This window comes from Ascaphus truei, chromosome 2 (genome assembly GCF_040206685.1).
Source record: "Ascaphus truei isolate aAscTru1 chromosome 2, aAscTru1.hap1, whole genome shotgun sequence".
NCBI classification, from domain to species: domain Eukaryota; kingdom Metazoa; phylum Chordata; class Amphibia; order Anura; family Ascaphidae; genus Ascaphus; species Ascaphus truei.
Window position 1 is genome coordinate 460,899,977 of NC_134484.1, and position 12,410 is coordinate 460,912,386.

The window sequence follows — 12,410 nt, forward strand, 5'->3', positions numbered from 1 at the left end:
CCCCCCCCGGCTGTGCACCCCTTCCCCTCCTTGGGATCAGACATCTCTTACCGAAATACTACTGCTGCTCAAGTCCAACCTTCTTCAGCTTCTTCTAATGAGAGCAGAAGAGGAACCAAGGGCCATTATTGGGGCTCTACAAACATTTCACCTGATACCCCCAGTACCAGGCCTTAAATCCCAAAGAAAAACGCCCTCATTTTGGAAAGCATGTTTCTGTTATCGTGACATAGAAGGCAGTGGGGACAAGACACAATCAACCTTTCATACATAGTTAAGCTACTATAACTTCCAGAAAGTCTATGTGGACTGAAAGCAATATCCGTGCACACTGCATTTTCAGGGAGATCTACAATTTCACCTCCAAACAAGCAATACACCTCTAACTAGCTGGGTATGTTGAACGGCAGTTAGGACAGTCTACAAATGCATATTTAGAAGAATTCCCTCTCTCTGTGTTAGGGTTGCCAGGTGGTTTCTCCAAAATCACTGGACACAATTGTGAAAGGTGTGATGTGCTTGAGACAGACGGACACACACAACCCTCTCACCGCTCCTTCCTGTTTCCTCCTCTCCATGGCCTCACCCTCAGGGCTCTTGACACCTCCTCCTGATTGGCTGCATTACCCAACAGCAGACATTCAGAACGGAGGAAGCTGCCCAGCACCCCTAGCAGCAACCCTGCTCGGGAAAATCCCACGGTCAGGTCACTACGTCCAGAGAGGTAATATCGGACTCATACATGTTCAGAGAGGTAATACCGGACTCATACATGTTCAGAGAGGTAATACCGGACTCATACATGTTCAGAGAGGTTATACCGGACTCATACATGTTCAGAGAGGTAATACCGGACTCATACATGTTCAGAGAGGTAATACCGGACTCATACATGTTCAGAGAGGTAATATCGGACTCATACATGTTCAGAGAGGTAATACCGGACTCATACATGTTCAGAGAGGTAATACCAGACTCATACATGTTCACAGAGTTAATATCGGACTCATACATGTTCAGAGAGGTAATACCAGACTCATACATGTTCAGAGAGGTAATACCGGACTCATACATGTTCAGAGAGGTAATACCGGACTCATACATGTTCAGTATTACCTCTATTTTTCTACTGGACAGAGTATCCAAATACTGGACAGTCCGGTTCAATACTGGACACCTGGCAACCTTACTCAGCGTTGATATGAAGCAGCATAATAGAATATTGGATCTTTGATTTAAATACATTCTGAAATATAATAGAAATACACAGTGAACTCTATTGATCTTCATGTTAACAGCAAAGTGATCAACGTCTCATTCGTAGACTTGCTGCCGGGCGAGCGGGTCTCTCCTCCTCCTCTCCTGCACGAAGCGCCTCAATTTGGCACTGGAGAAAAAGACCGGAGGTTGCTGCAACGTGGCCAGCCCCGCCTCCTGTAGCCATGGCAACTTGAGACAGTCTGAGGCGGAGGGCCTTCCCCTGCAACGGGAGAAAAGGTGTCATAGCTGTGTTAGATAATGCAAAGACCACTCATGTCTAGAGATGGGCCGATTTTTATGGCGGATCTGGACCCGCAGCGGATCGGTCGGTCCCTTTGGTCAGCGGATTTCAGCGGGTCAATCTGAAAAAGGGCGATTGGCGTTTTGCGGAGTTTTATCATTATTACCAATACACTCCGCGGCTTCCGCAACCCGTGAACGGATTGGTAGAATCCAATCCGCTGATTCAGCAATCCGGTGGTGAATTTTTAAGAACCGCCACGAGTTGCTAAATCCACAGATTAGATTCTACTAATCCACCCATTTTCCTAAAGCTAAGCAACAGCTGCATCTATTAAAACAACTTTAAAAAATGTAACCAGCATTTCCACTTTATTAACCCGTATAATAATAAGGCTAAAATGCTAGCAGAACTCCATATAAGTCTTCAATAATGGCAGGTCTCGTACCATGGATTTGACCACAACGTGCTCTGCAAGAAGGACACGGCCCCCCCAGATAATCCCGCGTAGCATCTCGTAAACTTGATCATTCCTTTCTTGATGCCCTTTTCCAACTCGGACGCGGTGTCAGAGCTGAATGGATATTCGGAGCTCAACCTAAGGAAACGAGCAAAGAACGAAGAACGTAGGTTTCTGTTAACTCCAATCGTAATCATTCATATTTTTACTGCGTTACTGCATCGTTTTAAGTAGCGGAAACCCAAATCCATGGCTGCCGTATTGTCACTACACAAATGAGACATATCGGTAACTTGTGGAGCACATATCTGCAGAAGTGCATTCGTACAGATTTGAAATGTGGCTCAGGGGATGTAAATTGCTCCTACAAAAATAAAATGTGAAATCATAAGAAATTGGGGGGGTATCAAGGCTTTTCGCAGCACAACTAAAATCTACATACAGGGGTTATTCATCAAGGTCCATTACGGATTTGGGTACAAGTCAATGGGAGTTAACCCATGTTCTGGTGTGTTAACCTGCAATTGAGCTTGATGTTTGTTGGTTCACACAGCTGTCTTCAAAGTCAAATAGTGTCTTACACCTTCACGTGCAAATCCGGGGTGTGGTGCAATTAAGGATATCAGTACATTGGAAGAAAACATCCAAGTATTCCCACCTAACTTCAAAATAAGTCTAGGAATGTTTCGCTACCCATAGAAGGAACAACAAGTAGACACAACATGCAATTCAGGTTCCTTTTTATCATAAAGCCAAGTCACACCGAGGGTCATATTTACACAGCAGTCTTCAGAAATAAGGCCCCTTCTGGCGCTCAATTTAGAGCACCTTGACTTCATTAGGCTGTCAGCCGTCTTCCAGCGCCGGAAGGCGCCTGATGGCAGAAGACTGCTTATTCATAGAAGAACAGAATGAGCTAGCACTCACCCTGTCGTACACGAATCAGCGAGAGGTGCTATGACCCTGCATCCACACCGCAAGATGCATACAACTATACAAAAAACAAACTGGATCCGCACTCAAACATAATAATAATGAAGGACTGACGTTTTGCTTTTGGTCCCACCAAGGTTCTTCTTTAATTTATAAAAAAAAAAAGCAGCAATACAGAAAGAATCAGCACCCACAGGGAGAGGTGTTAGCAGACACGCACACTGCTATATGTGCACAATAGAGCGACGTTTGAATGCCTCCTGGCCCCTGCGTCAGGCTTAAACTTGGTGAGACCAAAAGCAAAACGTAAGTCCGTCATTATTATTTGTGAGGGCTGATCCAGTTTGGTTTTTGTATAGAAGCCTGCTTAGTAAAAATGGGCCTGAATATTCACAATGGTCTCTTAATTATGAACACCAATAAATGAACCCATATCAAAGCTACACTTACATAAAGAATGCTGTAATACCGACCGACCACACATCCGTTGGGGGGACAGCTCCCTGCCCTTCCAAAAGTTCTGGAGCTGAAAAAGAAGCTCTATTTATTGAGATATAAGACTCAGACACTGAAACCTTATAGCCATTATTTCCCTTGTACAGAGTTAAGGTAGATAACAGTGGCATGCAGACAGCATGAACATAGGATGGCGGTTTTATGCACAGTGCTGATTTTATAGTCGTTTTCTCATCGGAAGATCTTACAATATGAAACATGATTTTAAGCCATTTACTGCTGAAGGGGGAACACTTACACACAGGGAAACAATAAACAGGATTACCGCTATTTGTAAAGTACTTCTTGTCAGCGGCTGAAGTATTATTTTGAGAGTTCTACAGCTATTGTTACACCTTCCATTGTTTCCAAAGCTGGCTATTGAGATTATGCTAGAAATGACAGTATAGTAGCAAGCTATTTTGTGAGTTGTAAAATAAAGAGCAACTTGCAAGTTTGAAGTATTACTACTGTATTTCCATCATATTTTAGGAGTTCCACTAGTTGAAAATCCATGTTAGAATCGGGTGGTTAAACAGGTGTAACATAGCCTGCCGGCAGTTACTACTTTTCCTCTGGGCCTTTCCTCTGTCAGTCCTGTTAGTGCAGGCAGTGGAAAGGTTAATTCCTTCTTTAGGCCTGTGTGTGTTACAGCCTTGAATGATGTCATCAGTATTCAAGGGCAGGCCTAGCAACTTCTGAGGATGTTAATCTGAGGGGTGGATATTGGTTGGAACGCCCCCTGGTGTGTGTGGGCCAATCTGTATCCGGCTCTGGCTTGCTATGAGTCACAAAGATTCCAAATTGTGACATCCTCCAAAATTAGTCCAGTGGAGTTCTGGGAGAGTTACAGTGGGCAGAGAGATAGAAGAAAGAGAGAGGTCTCTCCCTCCCACCCATGAGGGGCAGGGAGGGAGGGGAATTATGCTGCTCAGGGAAGAGCTCTGAGTTATACAACATGGAGAGAAATAGGTAGAGGATGATGAGAAACCTGTGAACCCTGCTATTCTCTGTACTGGAGCTGCCTGTGAATAAAGAACAGAAAAGATATGCTGTGTGTGTTCCTGTCTCTGAGAATGAAGGAGTCTCAGTGGGGGTCCATCACCTGAATATCTACAGGGGATCCTTGCTGGCTGGAGACACTGCACCAGAGAGATCAAGGTAACCTGTCCTTCCTGTCCTGCTTTCTCCCCATACCACCGCAGAGCGCTCAGCCCTCCTGTTACCAACAGGTCAAGAAACAGCACCAGAGTAGCTGATAGGAGCATACCACCCCCAATCTCACTTGGGGGGGGGGGGGGGTAGATGGGCTGCACAGGAAAAATCAAATTTTTACAAAACATGTCCTACGAAAGTAACACTTGTTTTTTCATGTACAAACCCTAATATTGATGTATCTTAAGTATGTATGCTTAAATGTATATAACATTTAGTATACAGTAAAATACAAAATCTCTTATCAGTCTATGTGCAAAATTCTGTATCAATCTATGGGCGTGAGTCTCTAAACTCTGATATGTGGTATCGGTACGTAATCATTCAAGTCAGTTGCAGTTAATACCATTATCGGAGCTTATTGAATCTCCACCAATGGTTTTAATCTACTCTCTCACCCAATTATCTAATATTATTTTCTGTTTATAGTTCACTACTTTATAACAAACAATGACTAATGTGGAACTAGTGACTTAATTTGGCTTGTCGCTATTTAAAACACTATTTAAAGAATCATAGAAAGAATAATCATTTAAATAATATGTAATGACCTTGTCGGGACAGTAGACCTGCGCGTTACCAAAATCCAACATAAAACATTTGAACTTATTGTAAATTCTATTCTGAGGACATTTGGTGATGTGAAGTCATTAACATGTATTGATTTACAACAAGGAAAAATAGTAAAGCCCGTGGGACCATATGTGAATCAGTTCAGGGTAGACGTGACCTTAGAGATGAGCGAGTTTGGATTTTTGAAATCCAGAACCCCAAACCTTGGCAAACTGCATTAAAATGAAGCTAATAGCCCTGTGGAAAATGTTGCTTGGATTGCTGATGTTCAGGGGGTTGAGATTCCAAAAACCCCAACTGGCTCATCTTTACCTGCAATGGGTAGTCAGGTCTATATTAGTGAGGCATAAGGTGACAGCACTAAAGACCAGGCTTACTGAACTGTGCTAAACCTAAACGTGCTGTAAAGCTCATCACCATTTAGTAAATCTGGGCTTGAGTCTGAGTATATACAGGCCCCCTACTTCACATGTTGGAGGAGACCTTACCTCCATTCAACTGGACGAGGAGTGGCACGGGGAAGACAGTTTCGCAGCTAATATGGGACTATATATGGGACTATAGAGAGAAGCCCCAGTTCTCACAGTTTAACCAAGATAACCATTCAATGTTGATGATATGTTGATAGCAAACTTACCCATTGTTTCTAGGTAATCCAGGTACCTTCCTAATGTAATGACCTTGTCTGGACAGTAGAACTGCGCGTTACCAAAATCCAAGATTTTGAGTAGTTTATGTTCGGTTACGATCGTGTTTTCTGACCTCAAGTCCAGGTGCAGGATCTGATTAGCATGGAGAAATTCCACAGCGCTAAGCATCTGCCAGAGATAATCTCTGACCTCCAGCTCTGAGTAAGACAACCTAGGAGAGATAACATACAGAAAAACAGAATGTCCAACCTACACAATTTATTTGATACTGAACATTGTCTAGCAACACTTTTGTTTCATCTTTAAACCAGGGTTGGCCAACGCCAGGCATCAAGGGCCATCAACAGGTCAGGTTTTAACATCCCTGCTTCTGCACAGGTGGCTTGGCCGAAGAAGGGACATCCTGAAAACTTGACCTGTTGGTGGCCCTTGAGGACTGGAGTTAACCACTCCTGTCTTAATACTTTAACACTTCATAATACCAGAAGGAGGGGATGAACACAGGTTTTTATTTTCAGATCTGTTGGAGATGGTATTTTATGAAGCACAATAGCCATGTAACATGCTGTTAGGTTTGTCAGTATGCATTCAATCTGTAAAGCATTTGCAAGTAGTCATACCCTGCAGACAAACATTGCAGAAGCTCCTGCCCCTCACACAGCTCGAGGACTAAAACCAGGTGCTGTGGGCTCAGATAGGCGCCGTGTAACTGAACTATGTTGGTATGGTGGAGCTTCTTCAGGATCAGGTATTCCATCACAGTGGACTCCTTCTTCTCTTCTTTGTATGATATGATTTTTGCTGCAAGAACTCTTCCACTTGACTTCTCCCTGCACGGCCTGACAACGCTGAAGCGACCCCTGAGAAGACACAGACAATACCCATGAGTTGTTACCTTGGATGAATGATCTAATGTGAGCCAAAAAACGAGAAAAGTCATATCAGTGACACAGTAAAACAACAGAGAAATCCTGTACATTCGTCTCGGAGTTAAAACGTAGAGAAGGAAGAGTATTATTCTGCTGTTCTCCCAATACTCATGTTCTTGCACCCTACCTCCTTTTCATACTTCCGTACTGAAGACGTAAGGTATTTATTTAGCTATAAAATGTGTTACCAAGAAGTAATAAATTGAGAGTTTCTCTCGTTTTCAAGTATGTCCTGGTCACAGAGTTATGATGACAATACATGGTTACATTAAATTAACAGTGTTATACATTATATTTAAAGACATTTCATGAACAGTTAATGATAATATATCGTCATTGTGGAGGTGAAAGTCATTAATTACATTCCTTGAGAATTGAGGAAAAGGCGATTAAATGCTCTTTTAGACAGGAAAAGCTATGTATTTAAAAGGAAGGTATTTTGATATGACAAGTTCTGAAGATTAGGTGTCTCAAATGAGTTTTTCTATACAAATATCCAGATATCCAGACAAGAAGAGCATTTAGTGAGTTTTTATAAAAAATGCACTTAATGAGTTTTACCTCTACAGGGACGATATATTATAGGCGTATGTAGCAGTTACAGACCAGATTAAAATGTGATACAGCTTTAGTTTTGCAAGAACTTAGACTGGTGTCGGCTGTGAGAGGCAAGGCAGGGAAAAGAAACTTTGTGCCTAGACTCAAGTGATGGCCAATACTAGTTATTGTTGTATTCTTGATGTGTGTTGTAGTTACATTGTAGGACAAAACAGGATATTGAGTTGAAGAGGGTGTCTAGTTTGCTAAGGTGAGTTTGGGGTACTGCACAATATACTATGTCCCCATAATCTATCATTGACATTTGCATCCGCTGTGTGATGAACTTTCAGACCAGTGGGCTTAGGGAGGATTTGTTCCTATAAAGTACACCTAGTTTGGCATAGGTTTAGGATGTCAGGGTATCAATGTGCAACCCAAATGTTAAATGGGAGTCAAACCATATGCCCAGATATTTAAAACTAGTAACAGGGGCTAGGGTGGTATTAGAGTTGCTTTTGCTCTGTACTGTAGCTCAGTCATTGGTAGCTTTAGAAATGTAACTCTGGTCCCAAATACCACTGTTAACGTTTGTCAGTGTTTAAAAACAGTTTGTTTGGGGAAATCCAGTTTTCATGTCTCGAAAAAATCAGATTGAAGTGCATGTCCAAGGTCGGAGAGGAAAGGTATGTGTGCATATAAGATTGCGTCATCCACATGCATGTGTATTGAAGTTCCCTTCCAGCTGTAGAAAAATCATTGATGAAGATTGCGAAGAGTAGGGCCCCCCAAACAGAGTTTTGCGGGACACTGCAGGTGGTATCCAAGGGCTGGAGTTAGAACCTGAGATGGACACATGTTGGGATCTACCTGATAGGTAGGAATGTAACCAGTTTAAAACATGTTCCTCTATTCCAGAGCTCTGGAGTTTGTTAAGCAGGATAGCATGATCAACAGTATCAAAAGCCTTTGCAAAATCTAGGAATACTGCACCAGTGAATTGTCACCGTTCCATTACACACTGGATCTCATTGCAAACTTTTAGCAGGGTAGTTACGGTGGAGTGTTTGGGGCGAAAGCCAGATTGGAATTGGCTAACGAAATTTGTCTTGGTATAGTAATCGCTTAATTGGGAGTGAGCACATTTTTCCATGACTTTGGATAGTATTGGGAGGACAGATTGGCCTGTAGTCGGAGACAGTGTTTTTGTCCCCACTTTTGAACATTGTTATAACTCTGGCAGTTTTCCAGGTCTTTCGGACATAGCCCGCAGAGAAAATAGAGTTGAATAGGGAAGCAAGCGGTATGGCAATGGCTGGGGTACCGAGTCTTAGAAACTTTGATTGCAGTAGGTCAGGTAAAGGGAAGAGCAAGTAGCAGACATATAATGGAACAATCCTAGTATAACTCAGCATTAGCCATAATACGAGTGCCACATGTTTGCTGTATATCCTTCACAAATCCATCGAGTTTATATACAGGTAATTAAGTATTTCACATAATCACTGAGATCAGAAAGATGCTTAAGCACAATGAGGGATTCCATACAACCCACCTCTTGACCTTCATTTGATCTCTCTCCAAAGTCTCTGCCGTGTCACATGGCTCTTCTCGTACAGCCAGATTCAGAGATGCTGCAGTGGGGACAAGAAATGAAAGGCTTGATGTGCTCAGTTAACGGTATGAGATAAAGTATTAAATTATATGCAGGAAGTGGTTGAATTTAGAGATTGGCGAGTTCAGGAAGTTATGATGAGTTCTCCGTACCAGCGTCTGGCCCAGCCTTCCCGAATCTGAGAAAAAACCTCAGTTTTGATTCAGCTGGGGTGCAAACATGGTGAGAACAAGTGTTCTCTTTGTGTTTCCTTCATGTCAATTGCCACAGCGGAGAGTGGGGCTTATAAAGAAAGTAAAGCTACAGAGGGCAGGGATAAAGAGGACAGAAAGAAAGAGAGCGGTGATAAGTCAAGTAGAGAGAGGGAAGAGGGAGGAGAGAGGGAGGCAGGATAGAGAGGGGGAGGGGGGGGCAGATTGGGGGGTAGCGGGCGACAGATTGGGGGGTATAAGGGGATAGGGGAAGGGAGGAAGAGAGAGAGATAGAGCAGAAAACAGAGAATAGCAACAAGGCCAATATTTAATGAATATAGAAGAATAAAGTAAAATAAAATAATTATAATAATTGTCATCGGTAATTAAAATGTTATTTACTTTTTCTTTGTGCTAATAATCAACCACATTATTTTGCATTATTATTACTTTTGTTAAATAGCTTTTAAATGATAAATGCCATAATAGGCTGTATTGTTACACATTTGTTCTCCAGAAGTCAAAACAATTTTAGAGATAAGACCAAAACTAAACACCTGGGCCAGATTGGTGTCTCTGGCTGTAATACAGAGTCTGGAGGTATTCGATTTTCTACAGATAATATAAATGTATGCAGGGCCGCAAACACAGTTCCCGGGGCCCAGGACTAGAGTTACGACTGCTCCCGCCCCCTTGGAATACTCCTGATGAAACTGCCAGCGGTGAAACGCGTAGAGTTACCGTCACTTGAGAGAATAGACACCGGTGCAGTGAATTCTTACATCCGGGGATTCTACCCAAAAGTGTGGGAGCTTCACAGAGCGACGCCGGGATTGCGAAGGAGTAGGAAGCGGTGAGAGCGCTACCCCCCTTTGGATCTTTGCTGCGTTTGTGATTCCCACTCTCTTTATTTTTAACACAATGTGAGTGTTACATTTGAGTCTTTATATTTGTACAGACCATTATACAGTCTGCACTATGGGTCTGCTCTGGTTCTCTTTGGAAAGGTCCTCTCTAATAAGATCCACACTACCATTGCCACTGATTTTGGATATGCTTATTTAACTGGGGAATATGTGTGTATATTTCCTATCAAAGTTTGGCACATCTTTTTTGGTTCCCAGACATTTTGACACTATAGTGTATTTTTTTTCATTTTTGGGTAAACCATCTGCGCTCCCCGTGTCCTGGACATTGTTGAAAGGGACTGGGGGGGGGGGGGGGGGTGTGGAGGGGGAGGGTTCAATGGAAAAGAATTGTGGCGATGTTCTGTTTCCATTTTGTCTGTTCTGTTTTAGGTGTCCATTTTGTGTGAAAGAATGTGTGTGTGGGGTATGAATGAGTTTTGTTCGACAGTAGATTTACGACCGTGCCTTTAGCTCAACGCCCACAATTTTAGTACCAAGAAGCACCTGGTTCCTATAGAGTGCTGTTTTAATCCAGTTTTAACCAGCTTTTAATGATCTGTAAGATGATAGGCTTAGAATAGGCAGTAGTCATTTATTCCTAGGTATAGATTACCATATAATATTTACTCAGACAGAGGAACTCATTTCACAGGACAAATTGTACAGGAAGTGTGCAGGAGTTTAGGTATCGAATATCATCTTCATTGCTCCCATCATCCTCAGAGTGCAGGGGATGTTAAAAGGGTTAATGGTACCCTATGTACAGTACCTGACAATACGGCTAATATTACCCATGATATACTAGTGATAAAAGAAATATTGACAAAGTTGGAAGACTCTTTGAAAGTATTCTATAGTTGGGACTTGGGACTAGGCTCGCAGTTTGGATCACTGGGACCTAAACTAGTGCAAGGACTGATTATATGTGTATGTGTTTTTGTCATCATATTCATTGTTATTTCTTGCGTTAAAAGATTGATCACCAAGCTGACCGCTCAAGTTATTCCCTCTATGCCCCTCCAAGAAGATATATATGAAGAACAGACAGAAACCCTTCTTATGCAACAATACCCTCCTGATGTGATCAAACGACAAATAAATACTTGTCAGGAGAGGGAAAAACAATTTTGAATGGATAAGGAGTGGGCGAGACTCCAAGGGATTGAGGTACCGGACAAAGGGTTACATGAAAGAAATACCCTCTACTAGGGATGGATACCGTGCTTTTCAAGAATAAAGCTATACATTTCTCACTGAAGATTTCATAAAGTATAAAAGAGACGACTGTTGAAATGGACTGTGGGGGGGTCTATGGAGAAGAATTGTGGCGATGTTCTGTTTCCATTTTGTCTGTTCTGTTATGTTTTTAGTGTCCATTTTGTGTGAGTGAATGTGTGTGGTATGAATGATTTTCATTCGACAGTAAATTTACGACCGGGCCAGTAGCTCAACGCCTACATTCCTTGTATTAAGAAGTTTCTGGCTCCCATAGAGAGCTGTTTTAATCCAGTTTTAACCAGCTTTTAATGATCTGTAAAATGATTGGCTTAGAATAAGGGAGTAGTTATTATATTCTGCCTAGTAACCTATGTTAAACAAAGGAAATTAAAGTGTATATAAAGTCTGCTTGGGCCCTCCCCTGGCAGAAAGTCTCATTGACTTTTGAATGTGTATTATCTTACTATATGCTGTACAGGCAAAAAACTACTCATTATCTAAGAACCTGTGTTTGCTCTTATATATTTGAGTTTGCAAACAACAACAACATCTACAGAGGGAGTGGCTTGGATTCTGCAAAGTCATACTATACCAGATGACAAGTTAGACACCTTCTAGAAGGTGGGCGTGGCTAGGTTTCTGCTAACCCTGTATCATTTTCCAAGCACATCATGTTAACCGTTTAAGGCCCGTAAACTTTGAAGTGAAAATAGTAATCCCAAAGGGGGTTACATGCATTTATCTTAACCAGTTGCTCCCAACCTGGTCCGGACGTTTCATCGGAAATTTCCTGCCAAACCAGCTTAGATCGCCCGGAGGTCTTTCCTCAAGAGGTGGGTACTGTAGGATTCTGCTCGATCCGTGTCGGGTTTTGCTGTGGTTCGGGTTTTCCAAGTTGCCTGCCCTTTCTGCTCACTTTGGCCATTTTGGGTGCTGGCAGCCTGCTATATAAGGCTGCAGTTACTAGTGGGAGTCGCCGAGCAAGGTTCTACGTTTGCACTTCCTGTTTGTCTACACTGTCACACCTTACCCTTTTGTCTGTTTGGATTCCCTTGTTGCTGACCCCGACCTCGCTGCTTTCTGCCTGCCCTGACCTCTGCCTTTTTACAAGACTTTGCACCACTGCCGCCAGCCCTGACCTCTGCCTGCTTACCGACTTCGGATACTCTTACAGGACTCTGTCCC

General features: G+C 42.6%; 1 protein-coding gene across 29 annotated transcripts in view; it reads right to left on the reverse strand.

Annotated features, from left to right (window-relative positions):
• OBSCN (obscurin, cytoskeletal calmodulin and titin-interacting RhoGEF) overlaps positions 1-12,410 on the reverse strand; it is a 462,171-nt gene continuing 449,761 nt past the window's right edge. For all 29 annotated transcript variants that reach the window (XM_075588062.1, XM_075588043.1, XM_075588055.1 and 26 more), the window contains 6 exons: positions 8,849-8,927; positions 6,448-6,687; positions 5,815-6,038; positions 3,345-3,420; positions 1,950-2,099; positions 1-1,480 (listed from right to left, as the gene is read on the reverse strand). In XM_075588062.1, the coding sequence (XP_075444177.1) occupies positions 1,315-1,480; positions 1,950-2,099; positions 3,345-3,420; positions 5,815-6,038; positions 6,448-6,687; positions 8,849-8,927 (935 nt within the window). In that variant the 3' untranslated portion in view covers positions 1-1,314. The remainder of the gene's footprint in view (positions 1,481-1,949; positions 2,100-3,344; positions 3,421-5,814; positions 6,039-6,447; positions 6,688-8,848; positions 8,928-12,410) is intronic.